The sequence below is a fragment of the Chrysemys picta genome, chromosome 1 (assembly GCF_011386835.1).
Source record: "Chrysemys picta bellii isolate R12L10 chromosome 1, ASM1138683v2, whole genome shotgun sequence".
In the NCBI taxonomy this organism is placed as follows: Eukaryota; Metazoa; Chordata; order Testudines; family Emydidae; genus Chrysemys; species Chrysemys picta.
This window is the reverse complement of record NC_088791.1, coordinates 95,315,709-95,338,781: the sequence shown is the minus strand read 5'-3', so window position 1 is coordinate 95,338,781 and position 23,073 is coordinate 95,315,709. Positions and strand designations below refer to the sequence as shown.

Genomic DNA, 23,073 nt, shown 5'->3' with positions numbered 1-23,073 from the left:
GCTGTAGCAGTTTGGATCCATTGCCCAGCCCCAGGAGGCCAGCAGCTAATCAGACGGCTCAAGTTCCCTAGGGGGCTGGAACGTCTCATACCATCCCAGACTGGTCAGCCCCTGCCCAGATACTGTCACAGGTGGGAAGGAGAAAAAAAAAATCAAGAGAAATGTCAACACTGCAATGCACTGCATTCTGCCTACCTGCTGCCATGGCTTGGAGGCCAGATCACAGGGTAGGGCAACAGGCAAAACAGCCTTCCCCTGCTAGCTCAAGGTCTTCTGCAGGAGCCTTCTTGCTCCTTGCATCACCACTACCATAGCCCTCAGCTTCAGCCAGCACTCTCTCCAGGTGTCTTCTTTATCCACCCCAGAGGCCTGACAGTCACCTGACCACCTTCATTTTCCCCACCTGGGGAGAAGAATGGTTGGCCACACAGGCCGGCTCAGACCCATCTCTCCTTAAACTAAGGGCCAGCCACCCTGTGACATGCTGACCAAAATCTCTATTGTATCAGACACAGAGAACGTGGGGCCAGCATAAACAAAATCTAATCTCAAAATAAATGCCAGGGGCTACTGTACTGACTGGATTGTTAATGGTTATATTTAATTCATTAAACTTTCCCAGATGTGTAGTTTAACAGCTATAGATCCCTCAGGCTCCCTTGTCTGCACCAGAGTGATGCAGAATCCAGGGAGCTTGTAACACCTTTCCATGGTGTACACAGGGCCTTGATTATATCCAGGCCTACTCCTCTTTCTTATGAGATCATGCTCACCTCCTCGAGTCCTCCCAGTCCTTCCCATGCTCAGTAGGTCTCCCCAGGCCTCTCCTTTGTATCTCTACATGTACTCTAGATGTAGTGAGTTGAATTCTCAGAACAACAGCCAGCCAGGTACCCTAGAAGGGCACCCAGGGACTCCTTCTGACACAGAGGAATCCCTGAGTGAGGCACATCTGCTGTTGCCATAGTACCACACTCCCTGCAAGGTGATGTCAGGACAGGAAAGGAACATAGCTGGAGAGGAAGGGGGTGGAGAACCACACATAACACTGTCAGTGTAGTGGTTGGCTGCAGAAGGCATAACTTAGAGCATCTCCAAGGCTGCTCTGCGTTAGGCGGGAGCGGTGTCAGTCCCCAGCAGTCCTGAGATCAGGGGGAGCAGAAAGTGTGTTCGGGCCACCTTCCCTCCCCAGCCCAGATTGTAAAATCTGTACATCTGAGGGCTGGCTCATTTGCTTTTGCTGATACAGATAGGAAGTAGAGGCTGCTCAAAAGCTGCCATTAGATGTGTGCAATCGAATCTACATGCACAAGAATAGTATGAGAAGCCCTGGAGAACACACAGACCTTGGAGAAATTGGACATGGAAACAGCAGGAGGGGACCTGGAACCCAGGGGTGCAAAGGTACAGGGAGCAGGGCAATGAAGTGGGGAGTGAACTGGGTGTGGGATGGAGGGAACAGAAAGGACCAGGATGCAGGGTGAAGGATGGTGCCAACAAGACATGGGAGGAGGTGGGACGTAGGAGGGAAATGGGGTAGACTTGGAGAGAGGCAGTGGCTAAACGGAGCAGATGCAGGGCAAGAGCAGAGATGCAGGTGACATGGGCATGCCTTTGTTCTCAGTGGAATCTGCTGGGGGCTACGCACCACTGTGAATTCAGCCATTCATCTTGCTCTTTCTCTCCCCCAGCTCATTTCCATCACGCCCCACTCCCACCCCAACTTTCCCTATGGTCACTCCCCCATCCCAGGAAGCGCCCCTCCCCAACTCCATCCCACCCCGGGCGGCAAGAGACAAGCAGACTCAGACACAGACTTGCTCATTTCGTTTTGTTTGTTTTTTGTTTGCTTTTTTTTTTTTAATAAGAAATTTATTGCAAATATAGAAATTGATTTTCTCCATACAGGAATCTCCGAGTTGAGGAAAAACGATTTCGTGCCATTCAGTTTAAAACAAAGGGGGAAGGGATAAAAATAAAAACAAGATAAAAATAAAGTGTGTTCGTACACAACCAAGGGTCACAGGGTCGTTACAGGAGGAGGGACAGGAGCGGGTGGCGAGGAACCAATCCGGGCAGCTGCCTCCGGATCTGAATTACATTCAAGGGGTGCATGGGGTGGGCACTGGAGAGGGAACCGCTGGCTCTCTGCCCTTCTCTGGCCCTCTGGTGTTGTTCTTGTGACAAAGCCATGTGAGTGGGAGAGCTGGGCTGACCTCACCCCTCACCACCAGCCTTCTCCCCAGTGTGCCCAGGGGCAGAGGAAGTGGGCTTTCTAGAGCAGGGGTCACCTGAGAGCAAGGCCTCATGTGGGGTGGGGAAGTGGAGGCAAAGGCTAAGTGTCCCTATGATGGTGTGGCCTGATGGGAGGAAGGAGGGAGCAGAGGACAAAGGGAAATCCATCCCTTCCAGGGAAAGGAGAGGAGATGGAGGCATCCCACCCAGAGAGGGTTGGGGGGAGCAGCACAGAGACAGCCCCTGGCTGTGTGGGGGGCGGTGGTCTGGTGGGGGTGAGGTACAGAGACAGGCCAGTGCCACAAGAGACTTCAATGTGTCACAGCCTCTACTCTTCCCTCCTGGGGTAAAACGCCAGAAACCTCTGGGGGAGGGAAGGGAAGGGACAGGATTCTCCAACACAGCAGATCCCCACGGGGAGATGAGTTAAGAACAACCCACCCACCACCACCAGTAGCTTGCCTTGTTCAGAGAGACATAGATCCCAAGGCCAGAAGTGACCACGGTGATCATCTAGCCTGCCCTCCTTATAACACTGACCAGAGAACTTCACCAGACTAATTTCTAGAGCAGATTTTTTAGAAAAACAGCCAATCCTGATTGAAAAATTGCCAGCGATGGAGAATCCACCACAACCCTCGGTAAGTTGTCCTAATGGTCAATGACCCTCACTGTCAAAAATGTACACCTTATTTCCAGCCTGAATTTGTCGAGCTTCCACTTCCAGCCATTGGATCGTGTTACACCTTCCTGTGCTAGAGTGAGGAGCCTGTTATCAATTATGTGTTCCCATGTTCCTTGGGATGCCATTGGCCAGGAAGGGATGCCCTACAAATCTGGGCAGCTTCATGTGCGCCAGGCACTGGTTGGCCACCCCAAGGTGCCTCCCGTTGGGTAGCAGGACTTGCTAAGCATTCCCCATGCTGAGCTATGCAGAGGAACTCCCTACATCCCAGGCTGAGACGGTGGGGGGTTGCACTGGGTAGGTTCCAGATGGGAGGATCTTCACCAATTGAGGCGTCCACAGAGGAGGAGTGTTCCAAGATATGCTTCTAGCCATAGTTCGATTGGGCTAGCCTTCCAGTGATGCGCGCTCTGAATGTCCCCACTTGGCCCATTGCTCTAAGTGCCAGCTCCCTGCCACGCTGCTTCCTGTGTCCAGCCCTACTAGGAAATGGTACAGTACCCACAGAGAGAGGCCAGAGCCACCCCATCGATCCAGCCTCATCCTCCACTGCTGCCTCTCAGATATCCTATCTGCTCCTCCATTCAGTCACTTCAGTCTCCTCCATCCTCTTCCCTCTTTGTTCTCTCCTCTCCATCAGTCCATCCCAGCCCTGTCACTTCCTCTCCTCACTTGACACCCCTCCTCTAGTCCCATCTCTACATCTTTGCCATCCCTCCTTTATCCTCCCTTCGTATACTGTCACCCCTTCCCCTCCATCACCCCAACTCCTCCTCCTCTCTGTCAACCTCACCCTTCTTCCTTGCCCCCACCCACTTCCTCCTCTCCAGCATCCCCACCCTTTTCTCTCCTTTCCATTGTCCCGTCTTCCTCTTCCACCTCCCCTCCATTGCTCCAAATCCCCCACCTCCCACTCCGCCACCTTCCCCTCTCATCTCTCTTTCCCTCCCTTCTGTCTCGTCTCATCCCTCGCTCCTCTCTCTGATCCCTCCCACCCATCCCGCCTCTTGCTTTCTGCTGCCCACCCCCGCTCCCCTGCGCCCCTTCTCCTTGTGAGCTGCCTCAGAGAGACTCTGGCGGGCAGGGGCGCTGATTAGCATTGCAAACACATGGACACCGCCTCAGCTAGCATTTCTTGACATTAATTTTCATTTGTTGTTCATGAATATTTCACACCTGCCTCGGGAGGAATGGTACGACATAGGACGCAGGGCAGCGAAGAGTGAACAATACAGCACAAGCGGGGGCTGAACCTAGCATCTCTTGCAAGGGGAACAACAATCCACTTAGGGTTCAGAGTCCATCCCAGGGGCACAGGAATCCAGTTCTTCCCCTTCTCCCGAGGGGGGGGGGCTGCACCCAGTGTCCATCCCAGGAATCCAGCTCTGCTCCTTCCAATTGAGCAAAGATTCCTGTCCTCCCTGCCATGAATCCTGGGTTCTCTCCACCAGCACAGAAACAAAGCAAGAAACTAGCCATAAGCTTCAGGCTCTGAGTCTGCCCCAAGGAAACCCTTTCCTCTGAGTGGTTTCACAGCCTGGCAGTGGGAGGTCCAGGAACTGCAGACAGAGCAGGAGACTCGGGGCGGCCCCCTTAACACACCCCTCCATCCCAAAGGCATTAGCAGTTCCACCACACAGTGCCCCCTGGCCAAGCTCCGCCCTGCCAGCTATCTGAGGGGGGGGATGGAAAGGGTCAGCCCCAAAGCCCACTCGAATCAGCAGGAGTCTTTCCATTGACTTCAGAGATCAGCCCTGAAGACATCAGAGGGGTCCTCAAAGCTGGGGCACTCCATGTCACCCCAAACCAAGGCTCTGCCTCTCCACTGACAGGCCTCACTCGTGGGTTCAGGCTGGAGCAGATGCTGGGGGCCTTGCTCATGCAAGTGGCTCTATTGACAACCGTGGGGGCCGGAGGAGGGGCTAACGACCACAAGAGTGAGCAAGGGCTGCAGGGCCAGGCCCATCACACCTGACCGTGATGTAGCCACTACCCTAACCAGGAGCTAAGAAACCTGCAGGGGATGGGATGAAGGGGCTGGATAGGTGCAGAGTGAAGGGCTGGGGCATCGTTCAGCTGGGGCACCCGGCTTGGGTTCTCTCTGGCGTCCGCTCCCTCCAAAGATCTTAAGTCTCTCGTCCAATCACAACGGGGTGAGGGTGGGGAGGGGAGGGACCAGGGAGAGGGAAGGGATTAAATCTCAACGAACTGGCACATACACAACAGGTGTTTGCTCAGAAAAATACAGTCAAATCATCATGCAAAGATAAGGTTAGATCTGCTCGTTTCAGCCATGGTGTGTGTGTACTTTGCTGGCTGTCCTTCCCATTCGCCAGCCAGCGGCGGGGAGGAGGGGTGGGCTGTTCCCCCTCCCATCCCCTCAGAACAGTCCTCTTGTGCAAACCTTTCCTCCCCCACCCCAAGGCTGGGGGTCACTGTGGGGCGGAAGGAGCTTGGGTTGCACACCCCTTGGAACCCACCCCCAACCCCACCCCAGGCAACAGGAGGAGTTTCTCCTTCCAGGAGACCAGCAGCAGCCCCCCACCCCTTCACCCACCCCCCTTATTCTCCATCTCCTTTCCTTCCCTTGGGGATGGAATGGGAGCTGAGATCCTGGCAAAGTATAGCCCCCCCAGCTCACCCCACACCATGTGGCCACATGGAATAGCTTATGGGACTTCCCAGGCACTGGCAGTACCATTGAGGAAAAGCAGAGGGGAGAGAAAGATAACAGGACAGGGAATTCACAGGACTTGGTCCCCCGCCAACCCCCCAGCAGATTCTCGCCCTTTCCTAAAAAGATGGGAGTCAGCATCGTCTAACCCCTTCTCTTCATCTGCAGGCTCCCTTGTTTCATGAGCCCCCTGGAGTTGTTCTGAACCCCAGATCCCCATGCACCTTTCCCCTCACTACTCAAGCTCAGGGGGCAGAGGGGCTGAGTTACGGCTGGGGTCAACGCTTGGCAAAATAGCCCATGATGCATGCTGACAAGCAAAGGGGTCTGAGGAAACATGAGCCTGGGGTTGCATTTGGGTATTTAACATTGGAATCGTCATAGGGACGATGCCCCAAGAGCCCTTCCCTAGGACCTTCTCTGGGATTATACCCCTAGGATCTCTTCCCTAGGCGCTCCATAGGGAATACACTTTGCAATCTCCACAGGAAATAATCCCCTGGGATTTACCACACCAGCCACTGGATGGTGCTGTTGCCCACTAATAGCCGAGAATCTGTTTGACAGACTAGGTGGGTGAGGTCGATGGCTGGAAAGCTTGTCTCTCTCACCAACAGAAGTTGGTCCAATTAAAGCTATTACCTCACCCACCTTGTCTCTCTCATATCCCGGGACCGACAGGGCTACAACAACACCGCATATGAGAATCTGTTTATACTAACTAGCTCCTATTAATAGGATTCAAGCTGTCTGACAGATACTGGTACCTGTGCCCAGTGGCTCCTGTGGAGAGATACCCATGCCCTGTACCCTTGTCTCCCCTGGCCCCAACCCTGCAACATAGCCAGAGCCTCTGACCATCCCCTAGGCTCTGAGCAGTTCCTCGGAGGGAACGCCCCCCTCCCAGGCTCTGTGTGTGGCCTGGGGGCAGAGGCTGGAGCCAGCCGCAATGCGGCCTCCCCCTGGAGAGACAAGCTCAGACAGCGTTGGACGGGAGGGAGGGGAGACCTTGGCCTCTGCCTTGCTCCCATCTGAGAAAGGGGAAAGATTGTCAAAGGTTGGGGAGAGGGGCAGCCAGTTGCACTTGAAACAACCCCCTCCCCACAAGCAGGCTCCCCCACAATGGACACGGCCGGGGATTTGGTGGGTACCAAAGATTGTGCTTTGTTAGTTTGTTCAGAGACAGGGGGATGGGAGGGCAGTGGGCTGTAGCCCCCGCCCCCGCCTCTCCCCAGTTGGCGGGGAGCTAGGGCCCAAGCCCCAGGGAGCAGTGCAGGGAGGAGAGCGGACGGGGCATGTGGGGTTTGCAGGCACATTGAGGATTCCCTCTGAGGGGTGGGCACTGTGGCGAGTGGCACAGAGGACCAGCCCAATACGGAGGAGGAGGAGGCCTGTTGGAGTTTTGCAGAGGGCGGCGAGAGAGCTCAGCCCAGGAGCTGATAACTCTCCCATCCCAACACCACCTCCATGGCAGAGCCCACAAAGGGAGGGCCCAGGAAATCATCCCCCAAGGCTGCACCCCTTCCCCACCCCTTGCCCTGAAACCAATCTCCTGGGCTGTACCTCCTTTCCCCTGGCCATTACCCACTCTCTCTCCCTCCCTCCCATATTTTACCCCCTCTTCTCAAAGCTCTCGCCTATCCGTGGGAGGCGCATGTGCCCCATTTGTGTGGAATCCAGGTCCCACACACTGTCCTCTCCAGATCCAGCCTTTTTATACATCCACTCATTCTCCCCCCCACCCCCCAGGGAGAGGGGGCCCTGCTCTGATCTAGCTGGGTGGGAGGAGGCATAGGAGCATCCTGTGATTGTTATTCCTCCCCGAGGCCCTCCTCAAGGGTCTGATCCCCCACCCCCACCCCGAAGCACAAGGGGGGGTGCAGAACCTGCAGCACAAATGAAGGAGGTGGGAGATGCGTGCCCCTCCCCAGCTCTGGGGTGGGGGTGAGAGGGGGAACCCTTCAGATCTCAGCACAGTTGGGAATTCCCGTCTTCTTCCCCACTTCCCCATCGCCCTGCCATTAGCGAACCCCATTTTGCCATGCCAGAGAACATGCTCCCCACCATTTCCTGGAAGACAACTGGACTGTTCAGCTGGGGCTGGGGGTGGGGGCTTCCCAGGGCCTTAGAAAGCCGGTGACCTCTCTTCTGAAATGCACCGGAGGCGGGGAGAGCCCTGTGCTGTTTGCCCTACCTCCCCTTCCTCAGTGAATGAGGGAAGCTGATGTGGCCACGAGCCAGGAGACCCAAACCCCAAGCTCAGGGAACCCTAATGGAGTCGGAGGTGGAGGAAAAGGAGAGAGAGCCTCCAGTTACATGCTAGAGTCTGTACAACCCCCATGAGTCTTGGGGAGGTGGGAGAAAGCCTTGAAGACCCCCAAACCCTTAAAATGCCAGGGAGGGGCTCTTTGTTTGGTGACATCCCCCATTTTCTCTTGGTGGGGGCTGCCCCCCAAGGGAGTACGCAGAAGCCCCACCCCCATCCTTAAAAACCCCCACAATCTGGAACAAAATAACAACAGGAACATAAAAGCGATGGTTAGTGGTTTAGTCTAGGCCTGGTTAGCATCCTTCTCTGCCCCCCGCCCATGCCTAACCCCCTCTTCGTCCTTCCCTCCCGCTAGCCCATCAGCATCATTACCACAGTGTCAAAGCAGGCAGCTCCTCCCAACCAGCTGCAGGAGGAACAGTGGTCCCCATAACACAGGAGAGACAATTCATTGCGGGAGTTTGTTTTTTGTTTGCTTTCTTGCTTTCTTGCTTTTTTTTTTTTTTTTTTGTAAACTTTGTAAGAAACGGTTCTTGGTTCATTTTTGTCATGGGGGAGGGGGCTGTTCGGTTTTTGTTCACAGTCAAGTGGTTCTTTTGTTGGTGGTTGTTGGGTTTTTTTCTTTCCTTTTAAAGAGACAGTCACAACTTCTGCTGAGCGGAGACGCCTTTCCAGTAATCCAGGATGTCGTGCAGATCCTCATCCTTGGCAAACTGGACTTTCTTCCGCAGGGCGTGGCCAGCCGCCATGTAAACCTCCTCCCGGTGGTGCTTCTTGTAAGGCCGGAAGCGCTCCCAGATCTTGTGGGTGCTCTCAGATGAGTACTCGGGGCTGGAGGAGTAGCCCGAGAAGTAGTGTCTGGGGGAGAGCTGGGAGTACGTGGAGTCCCGCTTGGAGCGGGAGAGCGGCTTAAGGAACGACACCCGCTGGCTCAGAGTGTCAGCGCTCTCCTCGTAGTACAGGGCCGGGAAGGAATGTCGGTGCTCGCTGCAATGGTAGGAAGGTTTGACCTCCAGGTGGTGGATGGCACCCGGGGACACCAGAGGAAGACGATCCAGGGGGCTGTTGAGTGGGCTGCCTTTCTCGATGTACTTGGAATCCGACTTGCTCATTGGCGGGTGGTCTGGCACGTCAAGGCTGAAGACCTTGGCACTCTTGATGGAGCCGCTGGATGAGACGCTGCAGGTCTTCCTGGCCACAGCTGCGTCCGCGCTCAGCTGGCGCTGCAGGGGGTGATGGGAGCTCTCCTTGTACGGTGGCGACAGGAAGCCAGGCCGCTCCAGCCCACCCGAGGAGCCGGCAGGGATGGATTGGCACTCAAACGCCATGTCTGAGTCGACGCCACTCCCTCCTCCCAGGAAGGAGGCCGTGTCCAACTTGAGGGCGTCGATACAGTTGTTGATGATCTGGTTGACCTTGTCTACCTCCTTGGCGATGGTGGAGATCTCAGCTGCCGAGCCTTGGCCGTTGTCAAGCTCACGCAGATCGTCATCCCGCTGGGCTCTCTCCAGGGCATCCCCGCCACCCGTCCGCACCTCAATGTAGTTGCCCTTGGTAGTAACTTTGGGGGTCTCCATCCCAGCCTCCATTGACTTGGATGGGGGCAGCTTCTCCCCGATCATGGAAGGGATGGAGGACATCCGCGAGACAGGGATGACGGGCGGCTCGCCCAGCTTCTGCGAAGAGTGGACGATAGAGCTGGTGTCTATATCCGAGCCGTAGCGCATCTCCAGGATGGTCTTCTTGACGTTGAGGGACTTCTGCTTCTCTTCCTGCATCCTTCGCTTCCTCAGACAGTAGTACACCACCCCCAGGACGATGACCATCCCGAAGAGGCAGCCCAGGATGGTCATGATGTAGTGAGTGGTGGTGGAGGTATTGGGCACTGGATCCTCCCTTCCCTTGCTCCTGGTGGCAAAGGACAGGCAGGTGTGGTTGTAGCGCTTGGAGTTGCGGATGGAGGCCACACAGAAGGTGTAGTCCGTGTGGGCCTTCAGCTTGCTAAGGGTGACATACTCCTTCTTGTTCTTCAGGGTCGTGACATCAGAGACGTAACTGTTGTTGTACTGGACCAGCACGTACATCTTGCTGAAGGGTGAGGGGATCGTCACCACCAAGGTGGCTGAGGTGATGGTCACGTGGTGCAGCTTGATGCTGGGGTTGAATGAGGAGTCGGTGGTGGAGGAGGCCGGGGGCTCAACGGAGAGGAAGTCCCCGGGGTTGAACCCCGAGTTCTCATCCAGGTCTCTCTGGGAGTCAGGCGTGTAGGGGGTGGGGTTGATCCTTGAGAGGGATGGGATGGTGCCTCCCCGGCACATGGACTGGAAGATGGTGATGGCATTGCGGTTGTGGTGGGGTCGAGGCATCAGGAGCGGGTAGCCGGCGAACTCCCGGGGGGTCTCACACTGCAGCCGGTCGTAGTTCTTGGTGACGTTGTTGAAGACCACCAGCCAGGTGAGGAAGCTGTAGAGGCTGCAGTCGCAGTTGAAGGGGTTGCCAGCTAGCTCGCACACCATCAGGTTGCTCAGGCTGGTGAAGGTGTTCCCCTCCAGCCTGCTGAGCCGGTTGGAGGACAGGTCGATGCTGATCAGGCTGGGGCACTCAGAGAAGGCAGTGGGTGTGACCACCTCAATCAGGTTGTGCTGCACGAAGAGGAACTGCAGCCTGGCCATGCCGCGCAGCATGCCCTCCGTCAGGTTGGTGAGCTTGTTGTAGCCCAGCTGCAGGACCTGTAGGTTGGCCTGGCCCATGAAGGCCCCGTCCTCAATGTAGGAGATCTCATTCTTGGTCAGGTTCAGGTCGGTGAGGTTGCTGAAGCGGTTGAGGGAGGAGTACAGCACCACCTTGAGCTTGTTCTCATTCAGGCGCAGGTCATGCACTGTGCTGTTGATGTGCTGGGGGATGGTCTCGTAGGGAGGCTGGTTCTGGCTGCAGATGGCCAGCCACACGTAACCCTTGTCCCCCTCGATCAGCCAGCAGTCGCCATGCACCGTGCCAGGGGAGAACACACAGAGCAGGGCGGCCGCCCACAAGCCCAGACACAGCATGTTCAGATGCGGCGCCCCCCCTCCCCCCACGGGCAAAAAAGAAAACAAGCCTCCGAAGAGCAAAGGGAGGGGATGAGAGGCGACGCTCCCTTGCTGGTTAGCGATAGGAGGGCACAGGCACCTCAGTTCTATCCGGTGCCGTCACCAACATTTTTCTTTCCCTCCGTGCCAACCCTGGGGTGTAGAGCAACAGGGGGCAAAATCCACTCCTTCCTGCCGCTCCCAATCCAGGAAAAAGAGGGGGGAGCGGAAATCTGTGCTTCTCTTTAAAACAAAACAAAAATTAAACAACAGATCTTCTTGGAGGCTCAGGAACGACACCCCCCCACACACACACACCCTCCCCGCCTTCCCCCACGACCACAAGGTGACTTGGAGGAGCTGCCACTTCGGTCGCTGGGCTCCCGGGGTTGCTCCTCCTCCCCCTATCCTGGGTCCCCTCCGAGATGCTTCAGAACTTCAGATCAAACATCTTGAAAACAAAAATATAGAGAGCTAGAGAGCGAGCGAGCGAGCGATCCATCTGTCACCGGAATCTGGAAAGGAAACACACGAGAGACAAGAGGAGGCATCAATCAGGGGGGCTTTGAAATACGGAAAAAGACAGCTAGGGCTGTTAGTTTCTTGGGGACAGGGAGGAGCAGAAAAGAGAGCGTTGTGGGTGGGGGGAGGCGGTATTGCCTGCTATGCTGATAAGCCTTGGCAAAGGGATCCCTTGCAACATAATCTTGTATCAGTGATAGCCAGAAGGGTACTTGGGTTTCGTTATGTAATGGAATCACAGCCTGGTTGTGCGGGGGGGGGGAGAGAATGGAACAGAGGGAGGGACACGGCTGTGTTATGATCGGCTTAAAACTCCAGAGCATAAAGAAAACACAACCCAAGCCAACCCAGCCCCAAGGAGTTTGTTGCCGGTGTAGAGAACGGAAAGCGCGCCGTACACAAACGCGCGCATGCCGACGATAAATAAATAAGAATCCCAACTAAATGGGGTTTTTTCCTTGATGCAAAATGATAAATAATTCATTGGTTGTATAACCGCTCTCGTTCCGAAAATAATTCCCTCGTCTCGGTGCAGGCGAGGATTGGGCACAACGCAGCCTTCGCGAGCAGGGCTCAGAGAGGGATGTCTGGACCCGGGGGAGAGGGGATTGTGAGCGCCGGACGCCCATGCCGGAGCAGAGGGGTGTTTTGGCACAGGGCGGATGGGGGCTGTCAGGCAGAGCCCTCCAGCAACGGTTGGCTCCTGTACTTGGTATGGGACAGGTATACAGAAGCTGCACCCGGTTGACGTGGGCAGCATGTGCTGTATTATTAATTTTATTTATTTGTGCTCTTGTGGTGCCTACTGCCAGGACAGGAGACCAAACTATTTCCTGCCCAGGCTGGTTAAAGAATCCAACCAGCTTCATCAGGATGAGGGGAAAGGATCATTAGCAGCTTTACCCCAGCGTGGGAGAGCACCCCCTGTTGGTAGCAGGGAAACATTGCTGTCCGCCCCCACTCTCAGGCTCCGAGACTCATCCTGACCTGGAGAATAGCACCCCATACTGACACCAAACCAACATCCTCTCTGCTCCATCCTAGAGTCCCCTCTTCCCAGGGGCTGCCAACACACCCCACTCGGGTGAGAGATCCCCCACTAGTGCCAAGGAGCCATTTGCAGTCTCCCTTCTCTGGCCCGATCTACCCTTCTCCGTTCCACGCAGGAGCACCCCCTGCTGACACATCCCCATTCTCACACTGACCCCCTCTCCCACTATGCTGTCAGTGCATCCCCAGCCTTGGCTGAGTTCCCTCTGCTGAGGGCTAAGGAGACATTCCCATTCTCCAACTGGGGCATGGGTGGGGGGAGCAGGAAGAAATAAGAGAAAAAAATGCATCTTAGTTATTTGAGATTAAGGATTCTCTCTTCATTCTTCTTTTTTTTTCCAGGGACACTCACTAAAGATATTGCTAAACCCTCTGCTGCTAAACCCCAACCAATTTCCAATGCAGAGACCCGAAGGGCAGAAATAGGATGAAGAAGCGGCAGGGTGGGGTGGGGGTGGAGGGGAGCAGGGAAGAAAAGCAAGCCCTTGAAGAAGGAGGCTTACGTCTGTGGAGAGATCTGAGCTGATTTGGGGCTGCGGAATTACCAGGGCAGCTGGATTAAGGGATCAGAGATGGTGTCAGCGAGAGACACTTGCATATTCAATAACCCAGAAAGGAAAGCCAAGAGCCAAAGGGGAGGGCGGGGGGAGGAAGGAGTGGGGGAAGGGCAGAGAACGAGCGGGATCCAACCAACAGGACGGAGGAAAAGACCCCTTCCCCACCGCTGACTGGCTGAGGCCTCCACGCTTCTCCCACCTGTGACCATCACGCAACAGCCCCCAGCTGAAGCGCAGGTTTGCTTTGGCCAGGGACTGTGCTGTAGCAAGTGGTGCTGGTTTCCAAGGTCTGGCTCCTCCTGTCTTCCAGTCTTAATGTAATGATAAATAATACCCTGACTCAGCATCCCCCGGTGGGTCGAGGGAAGGAGGCTCAGCTGGCCCCAGCCGGGTCACTGCTGATTTGCTCCTGTCGCTCCCTAGCGCTCCTCCCCCCTCCCACTGGAGCTGGCTTTCTCTTGCCCTTTTCTAGGGTATATCTCCCTACCTAGGTCCGGCTGAGTGGTTTTTGCTGTCCTGCACCCCTACGCTGTTCTCTTTGGCCCTCTCTCTCCCTTAGCATGGCCTCTGCGTTCCATGCTCGCACGTGCCCTTTCGCCAGCCAGCCAGCTCCACAAACACAAGGAAACAGGATAAGCAGATAGACAAACTTATTGTTTCCAGAGAGAGCCCGGGGAGCAACACTCCCAACACGCCCTCAAGTGGATTGTGGGAGCAGCCCCTTGCAGGGAGGGGAAGAACCTGAACTGGGTTTCTCGCGCTCTCACACAAGTTCCTCCACCTTTGCTACTGTTTGGCTTGGCAACCTCCCCTTGGCTAGCTGTCCCCAATGCCACCCCTCACCCCTCTTCACCATGGACGCAGTGCCCAGACTGTTTAGCCCTGGCGTGCTGCTTCTGGCTTCGGCCCATTTCATTATGTTGGCTGGAACCGCCGGCGAAGCGGGAACTGCCGCAAGCTCCCACGCTCGAGTCGCCGGGCCAGCTCTGGGGTGCGGAGCCACCCGAGCGCTGGTGCAGGGTGGCACCTGCACAGCTGAAGGGGAGGCAGCACCCAGGACAGGCCCAAGGTTCCTCTCTCGCAGAGGCAGGCCTGGCTCCCCAATGTGACTTGTGCAGAGCAGCCCCTTCCCGTGCAAGTCAGATCTGGCTGGTGGCTGGTGCAGGGGAGGGGGGACGAGGAGGAGGTTTGCCTCTAAGGGCTGGTGGACACCATGGCACACTAGTCCCCTGTGGCTGTAGCTCCCCCTATGCTTGGCCTATACACATGCTGGATCCCTATGCAGTCCCCCTCCCATGCAAAGGGACAGCAGCTTCGCACTCCCAAGGGTAAAGGGCACAGGGTGGGAGAGGTTTCTCCAACCCCAGCTCTCCCATCTCTGTGCCTTGGCTCCTGGCTCATCCATAGGCAGAGTTCCTAGCCAATAAACTGGCCAGTCCTCACATTCCTGCAGCAAGCTTCACCAGCCCCTTCTCTCCCCCTGGGGCGACCCCCTGAACTGTCCTCCAGGTGAGCACCCACGATGCCTCTCCTTCCTCCGCCCATTCCTGCCTCTGCCATCACAGCCAAGGCATCCACCACTCAGGGGCAGGTAGGCAGACCGTGCTGTCCTGCAGCCAAGCCCTGCTATAAATCAGCCAGCAGATGAGTCCAACAATCCCAGGAAACAGCAGTGTCCTCAGTATTGGCCGGGAAGGTGCTGACACCACACTTGGCCACGCTCCTCCCTCTTGTTTCTCTGAAGCCCCAGCAAGATTGATATGCGTGGGGGGTGGGGGTGGAGGAAGCAGCTGCAGACTAGGGTGGAGGTAAGGGGTGTGCTGGGGAAATGCGGGTAAGAAGGGCAGCCCCATGGGGCTGGTGTGGAGGGAACCTCAGGAAAAGGTGACACATCCCAGAGCAGGGGGTTGCGGCCCCCAGATAATTTCCTTTGTGACAAAGTGGGAACTTTTGGTAATATTTTTATGAAATCTGTGTGTATGCCTCAGTTTCCCTTAGACTTTGCATTGCTACCCAGTGGGGAGTGGAGGGAAAGGATTAAGTTTGCTCTCAGGGCAGCTAACAGACATGGATGTGTATGTGTTGCCGAGCTGTCTGAGTGAGTCTGAAAAAGGACTGGCCTAGGCTGACCCATATCACTGGAAAACCCAAGAAGATGCTGAAAAGCCCAAACACCGGGCCACTGACACCTAGCAACAAACCACCCAGACGAAGATTTCCCCGCCTCTCAGCAGGGAAGCTGAGCAGCTTGAGAACAAAGGCTGGAAAGGCGGGAGATGTAGGTTATGGAGGAAGCTGGGGGCTCTCTCACCTGGGAACTGACTAAGGAAGTCAGAGAGAGACCCAGAGCCTGAAAACGGAGCTCAATACAGCTCGGCTGGTGAATTGCTCGGGGCTGTCCAGAGAGGACTTTGTTTTAACCTTCAGTGCACTGTGCTAACCTAAGCACTTCCTATGCTGCGTTCCAGCTGACTAATAAACCCCACTGTTTTGACAACGCTGCGTGAGCATCACTGCAAATGCTGGCTGAGGTGCATGAGTCCCTGACAAGTGCACAAGTCTCCACCAGGAGTCTGTCAGTCGGACTCACTGAGCAGAGCTCACAGGGTGAAGCAGGGGTGCTGAAGGCCCAGAGGGTCAGTCTCAGGAGGCTCTGAGACTGTGTGACCTGCCCTCAAGGAAGAGTGAGACCTTTGGGGGGTCTGGCACATCTAAGGGGTTCCTCCACCAGACTGTTCAAAAGCCGGGGGCATAGCACTGATCCCATGGATCCGTGAAAGGGGATCAGAGGACTGGGGGGTTAGTGAACCTGGGTGGTATGGAGGAATTGGGGGGGTGTCAGTGAGCCTTGGGGACTGGAGGGGTCTGAGGGGATCAGAGGTGTGGGTGGGGCTCAGTGAGCCAGGGCAATATGAGGGGACTGTGGGGAGAGTCAATGTTTCAGGGGTATTGGGGGTTTTAGAGGTCAGTGAGTTGGGGGGATCGGGGGGAAGTGAGTCAGGTGGTGCTGGGATTGGGGGGGTCAGTGAGTCAGCGGTAGTGGGGGTTTTAGAGGTCAGTGAGTTGGGGGGATTGGGGGGCAGTGAGTCAGGGCAGTGCTGGGGGGTTGGGAGGTCAGTGAGTCAGGGGCATTGGGGGTTTTAGGGGTCAGTGAGTTGGGGTGATCGGGGAGCAGTGAGTCAGAGCAGTGCCTGGGGATTGGGGGGGTCAGTGAGTCTGGGGCATTGGGGGTTTTAGAGGTCAGTGAGTCAGGGGTATCGGGTTTTAGAGGTCAGTGAGTTGGCGGGATCGGGGGCAGTGAGTCAGGGCGGTGCTGAGGGATTGAGCTGCCAGGCAAGGTGATATCAGGAGGAACCAGGGAATGGGGTGGCTTCAGTGTGCCGGGAAGGTTCAGGGGGCCAAAGCGCGGGCTCTGTGTGCCAGTGAAAGCACGAGTCACTCAGGGAAATCCTAGGAGTTGGGGCCTGTGTTGCTAACATGCCGTTCGCATCCCCTCCCGGCGGGGCCCAGCACATTAGGAAGCCGGCGTTTATTCTACCGTCACCTAAACGGCGCTAAGAGCCTCCACATTAGAAATTTATGCTTTAAAAACCCACCGAACACTCCTTGCTCCCTGCGGGACTGGAAATCCAGAGACAGGCCGAGCTGCCCTCCCTCCCTGCCTCTGCTGGCCCTGTCCAGATGATTGCTCACCTCCACATACTGCCTGCCTCTAGCTGGCTATCTCCCCTGCGCATGGGGCCTGCTCTGCTTTCAACTTGGCTCTCCTCCCCCCACTCATTTCCCTCCCCTCTCTTTTGCTCTCCCCTAATCCCCGTGCAGACTCTCCCCTGTATGAAGCTGGCACTTATGCCCCGTAATACTGCTCTGCCCCACAAAGATTTGTTCAGCTTTTGCCCCGTGGCTTGTTATTTGAGTTCCAACCACCCTGAGTCAGTGACATGTGCCGCCTAACCCCCCCCCCCCCCAGGGCTCTGCTTGCTGGGTATCTTCAGATCACCCCCCTGCCCTTCTGTGCTGGCACAGATACAGCTGGTTCCATATACGCCTGGTTCAAATCATAGCTCTCTCCCTCCCCGGGGCACTGTGGGCTGCAGGAAAGCTCCACTGTCGTAGCCCCAGCTTGCATGGCTCTAGTCCTGGCTGGCACTGTCAGGGCACTGCTATGAGGAAGCTCACAGTACCTGGATCCTGGCTGGCACTGACAGGGCACTGCTATGAGGAAGCTCACAGTGCTAGAGTCCCCACTGGTACTGGCTGGGCGCTAAGTTGAGGAAGCTCCCACTGTCTGAGTGCCAGCACGCAGTGATGCAGGGCCTCCCCAAGGAGGCACACGTTGCAGAGGGCCCAGCTGGCACCGACAGGGCCCAGCTGCAAGGAAGCTGAAATATTGGCTGCACACTGCTGGGCAGAAGGCAGCTCACAGTGCCAGAGCCCCTGCTAGAAACTGAATGGGGAAGTTCCCACTACCTGCACCCCAGCCAACAGGGCATGGCTATGCAGAAGCTTCCATTGCAAAGGTCTGGGAGCACACAGATAGGCTACTGCTGCATAGACGCTCAGTCACTGGTCCTGGAAGGGACACACCGCATCAGGAATCTCGCAGTGCAGGAGTGTGGGCTGGTTCTAACAGGGTACAGCTGAGAAGCAGCCTCATGGTGTTGGACTCCTAGCTGGTATTGGCAAGGCACTGTGACAAAGAAAGTCTCACCACCTGAATCCCAGCAGGCACCGCTGTGAGGAAGTTCACACTACAGGAGTCCTGCACGGCACCACTGTGGGAAAACTAACTCCTCTGAAGCTCTGGTCGATACTGAAAGGAACACTGCTGTAAGGAAGCTCACGCAGCCTGCACCTCGGCTGGCACTGATGGGGCACTGCTGTGAGGAAGCTCACAGAGCCTGCACCCCAACTGGCACTGATGGGGCATCACTGTGAGGAAGCTCACGGTGCCTGCACCTCGGCTGGCACTGACGGGGCACCGCTGTGAGGAAGCTCACGGAGCCTGCACCCCGACTGGCACTGAGGGGACACTGCTGTGAGGAAGCTCACGGAGCCTGCACCCTGGCTGGCACTGACGGGCACTTCTGTGAGGGAGTTGGCATGGCTGAAGGGCAGAGCTTGGCACTGCTCCAAGGAAGCTTTCAGCACAAGTCCTCCCCAGTGCTAATATGGAAGGGGCTGAGCTTAGCTGACAACCCAGAGCCACCCTCTTCTCCACACACCTAGCCTGAGGCAAAAGAACACATATTGACTGTGGTGAGGAGCACAGGAAAATCTGTGCGGAGCCTAACATCTTCAAGGAAAAGGTAACCACACAGCAAGGAAAGCAATGATGTAAATAAGCCCTTGCAGCGATTACATCCCTCATCTGTCGGACAGGAGGAAAGGGAAAGCTCCGGATAGTTAGAGCAGCTCAGGAGTGCAAGAGCACCACACACATGAGAGAGCTTTCAAAGAGGAAATCTCATTTAGGAGTCCTGAGTGCTGGAGAAATGGTCTTCCATGCAGGAGCCACTTCCCCGGCAGGCCAGAGAGAGCACCTTTTGTTTTCCCAAGTGACTCAGTCACTTTTTATATTCATAGCGCTATTAAAGGTTCAGGGGAATTTGCATCAACCCAAGTCCACCTGGAGAACCCGCAGCAGCTTCCAGCAGGGAGGGGGAAGGTGAGCAAAAGGAGGTGGGGAACAGGGCAACAAGAGATCACAGGTTCTGTAAATAGCTATTAGCGATAGAGCTCTCTGCATCGCTCTACCTGACAAGGGGAGGGAGGGCTTCAATGTCTCTCCTCCATGTGATTCCCCTGGACTGCACGGGAGGAGGAAATGTGGGAAAGAATGCAGAAAGTGCTGGCTTCAAAAGGAGTCGCTGTATGGGACGGGGCAGGAGCGCTGGTTGTGGGGGGGTGGCTGGAGGGAATGAGGCGGGAGCGCTGGTTGTGGGGGGGTCGCTGGAGGGAATGGGGAAGGAGTGCTGGCCGAGGGGAGAGTCATTGTAGGGAACAGGGCAGGAGCACTGGCTCGGGGGGAGTCGCTGGAAGGAATGGGGCGGGAGTGCTGGCTGTGGGGGAGTCGCTGTGGGGAACGGGACAGAAGCTCTGGCTTTAGGGGGAGTAGCTGTGGGGAACGGGGAGGGAGCATTGGCTGTAGGCGGGTCGCTGTGGGGGATGCGGTGGGAGCACTGGCTCTGGGGGGGTCACTGTAGGGAACGGGGCAGGAGCGCCGGCTGTGGGGGGCAGTCGCTGGAGGGAACGGGGTGGGAGCGCTGGCTGTGGGGGAGTCACTAGAGGAAACGGGGCAGCTGGCTGTCAGAGGGTCACTTTAAGGAATGGGGCGGGAGTGCTGGCTGTGAGGGGGGAGTGGCTGGAGGGTACAGGGTGGGAGTGCTGGCTGTGCGGGGGAGTAGCTGTGGGAAACGGGGCAGGGGCACAGGCTGTGGGAGAGTCACTGTAGGGAACAGAGTGGGAGCACTGGCTGTGGGGGAGTCACTAGACGAAATGGGGCAGGACTGCTGGCTGTCAGAGGGTCGCTGTAAGGTATGGGGCAGGAGCGCTGGCTGTGAGGGGGGAATGGCTGGAGGGTACGGGGCGGGAGCACCGGCTGTGGGGGGACGTCGCTGGAGGGAACGGGGTGGGAGCGCTGGCTGTGAGGCGGGAGTTGCTGGAGGGTACGGGGTGGGAGTGCTGGCTGTGCGGGGGTCACTGGAAGGAGGCGGGAGCACTGGCTGTGGGGAGAGTCACTGTGGGGAATGGGGGCAAGCACCCTGACTGGGGAAGAATGGGGTGGGGACACTGGCTGTGGGGTTCGCTGTGAGGAACAGGGCGGGACCGTTGCCTGTGGGGAGGAAAGTCGCTGTAGAGAACGGGATGGGAGCTCTGTGGGGGATTGCTGGAGGGAACGGGGCGGGAGCGCTGATTGTCGTGGGGTTGCTGTGAGGAACAGGGCAGGAGCGCTGGATGTGCAGAATTCGCTGGAGGGAATGGGGCAGGAGTGCTGGCTTGCGGGGGTCGCTGTGCGGAACGGGATGGGAGTGCTGGCTGTGGGGGGGGGTCGCTGGAGGGAACGGGACAGGAGCGCTGCCTGTGGGGGGTACGCAGTAGGAAATGGGGTGCTAGGGCTGTCTGTGGGAGAGGCGCTGTAGAGAATGGGGTGGGAGCGCTGGCTCGGGGGGAGTCGCTGGAAGGAAAGGGTTGGGAGCACTGGCTCGGGGGAAGTTGCTGGAAGGAATGAGGCAGGAGCTCTGGCTGTGCAGGGGTCACTGTGGGGAACGGGATGGAAGCACTGGTTGGGGGAATCGCTGTGTGGAACGGGATGGGAGTGCTGGCTGTGCAGGGGTCACTGGAGGGAACGGGGTGGGAGCACTGGCTCTGCAGGAGTTGCTGTAGAGAACAGGGTGGGAGCGCTGGCTGTGGGAGAGGCGCTTTAGGGAACAGGGCAGGAGCACTGGCTGTGGAGTGGGTGGGTCACTGTGGGAGCACTGGCTGTGGGGAGAGTCACTGGGGGATGGGGTGGGAGTGCTGGCTGTGGATGGAACGGGGCAGGAGTGCTGAGTGTGGGGGGGGGGAATCGCTGTAGGGAATGAAGCAGCGCTGGCTGCAGGTGGGGGGAGGGGGAGTTGCAGCAGGGAATGGCCAGGGAGCCCTGGCTGTGGTAGGGTGGCGCCATGCTGGAGAAGGCCTATCTGCAATCCAGCATCCCCTGAAAACAATTCCTCCCACAGCACAGCTCTTGTCTGTGGGATACAAATATGTGAATCTTGCCCAGATTCCTCCACTGTTTCCCCCTCAAAATCCCACTCCATGCTCTGAGGTCTAGCAAATCCCTGACCTAGACACTCCCACTCCTCTCTCATGTTCCTTCTTTGTTGTTCCCTGTGAGAGGCCTGCATCCAGGAGACCTACTCCCATTGCATCCCTTCTAGAGCAGCGTGCAAACTGCATAGCCCATCCATCTTGAACTCAGGCACAGCCCCCCACAGGGAGAGGCACTGCTCCCAAACTTGGTACAACTCTGCACATGTCCTGCTCATCGTGGTTGCTAGATACATGCATTTTGCTCTGCCCCCCAAAATCAGAGTGAATCTGCGATCTCTGGCTCCAAAGCACAGACCTCTGATTCGCCAGGAGCAGTGCCAAGTACCTATGCTCTGTGGCTCTGCACACAGGAGTGGTCATGTGCTCACTTGGCCAGTGGGTTACACTTACGGCTGCACCTTTGCTTTGAACTCACCCTCTTCCAAGAAAAGGGATGCAGCCCTCCTCTCTGCATCCTCAACACCTGGGCAGCATCAGCAGCTAGGCACTGCTTGAGAGCACTCTCCCCCACCCACCAGAGAGCTAACACCTGACATGCATTTTGACACAGCCTTGCCTCTCTCCCTCCCCACCTCCACTTGCTTTAGAGCCTGGGTTTTTTCTTCCATTGCCAAAACACAATGACTGTTATAATTAACAGATTATCTCAGCGCGACAGCTGCAGTCCTTTGAAAATTAGGTTGAATAACAGGATCCCAGCGTATGGTAATTTCTTTTAGACTCCAGAATATTTCTCTCTATTTCTCTCTCTCGTCATTTTTTCCTTCCCTCTCTCACTCTCCCTGCTCGTCGGAGTTATTTCTTTGTGCTTAGGTGGGCTTTCTGGGTGCGCTCTCCCTCCATCAGTTTCTTTCAATCTTCTTTTTTCTTCTACTATCGTCTTTCCAGAGGAGACTAGGGTTGCAAACAGGAATGTAAACATGGCAGAAACAGAAGCACAAGTGGCGCCCAGATACTAGGATGATGGGCACATAAGAAAGCCCAGGCAGCCCACTCATCTATTAGGGGGATCAGCACGTAGGAAAGCCCAGGAAAGGAAGCCAATGGAATTGTATTTGCACCATATATACAGACAAGATGGCTTTGGCAACTTAATTCTACTGTCCCCTAGGTACATCACACTGCTTCACTGATCAGTCTGTATCAACCCTACCCCAGTGGTGCCACCCACCCACTGAATCAGCAGTTGCACTGAGTCACCCTATCCCTCTCAGAGTGGGTACTCCCACCAACAAATCCTAGGGCTCCTCTCACCAAGCGAATGGCTCTCCCACTTAACACCTGCTTCAACCATTATCCACCCAGATCTGTTTCTCTATGAACTACATCAGCTCACTCGATAATTGCCTTGAACCCATTCAAAATCCTCCACCTAGCTCCACCATTCACTAAAACCACATGCAGGACTGACTCAACACTTATCACTGAACGGAACGACGGCTCTTTCCTCTTCAAAAAGGAGCTACTGCACAGAGTTATACTTCCCTGCCTTGTTCAGTACAGCCCCAATGCACTCACTCATATAACTGCTGCTCCATACAGCCCAAACTCACTCACCCCCTCCATCTGAACTTATTCTTCCAGTCCTTCTTACCCCTGCTCTGTACAGCCACAATCCATTCATTCACTCTTCTCTAACCCTACTCAACACAACACAAGTCACTCATCCTTTACTCCCTACACCTACTCAATACAGCCCCAATCCACTCCATTTCACCCCTGTTCAGTAGAGTCCAAGTTACTCATTCACTTCACCCCTAATCAGTACAGTCACAATTCATTCATTCACTCCACCCATACTCAACTGAATAACAACTCTCACATTTGCACCATTACTCTAGGAAAATCAGAATAATTCAATACACTATCAGTCAGTCATTTATGCTAATTCTGCAATAATGTTCCTCCTCTTCACTCTATAGCAGGGGTAGGCAACCTATGGCACACGTGCCGAAGGCAGCATGCGAGCTGATTTTCAATGGCACTCACACTGCCCGGGTCCAGGCCACCGGTCCAGGGACTCTGCATTTTAATTTAATTTTAAATGAAGCTTCTTAAACATTTTAAAAACTTTATTTACTTTACATACAACAATAGTTTAGTTATATATTATAGACTTATAGAAAGACAGCTTCTAAAAACATTAAAATGTATGACTGGCACGCGAAACCTTAAATCAGAGTGAATAAATGAAGACT

General features: G+C 55.9%; 1 protein-coding gene across 5 annotated transcripts in view; it reads right to left on the bottom strand.

The window, feature by feature from the left end:
* Window positions 1-8,296: 8,296 nt before the first annotated feature.
* The window catches only part of ELFN2 (extracellular leucine rich repeat and fibronectin type III domain containing 2), a 57,577-nt gene continuing 42,800 nt past the window's right edge, over window positions 8,297-23,073 (bottom strand). For all 5 annotated transcript variants that reach the window (XM_065581455.1, XM_042843571.2, XM_005302459.5 and 2 more), the window contains one exon: window positions 8,297-11,446. In XM_065581455.1, coding sequence (XP_065437527.1) covers window positions 8,505-10,910 — 2,406 coding nt within the window. In that variant the 5' untranslated portion in view covers window positions 10,911-11,446 and the 3' untranslated portion in view covers window positions 8,297-8,504. The remainder of the gene's footprint in view (window positions 11,447-23,073) is intronic.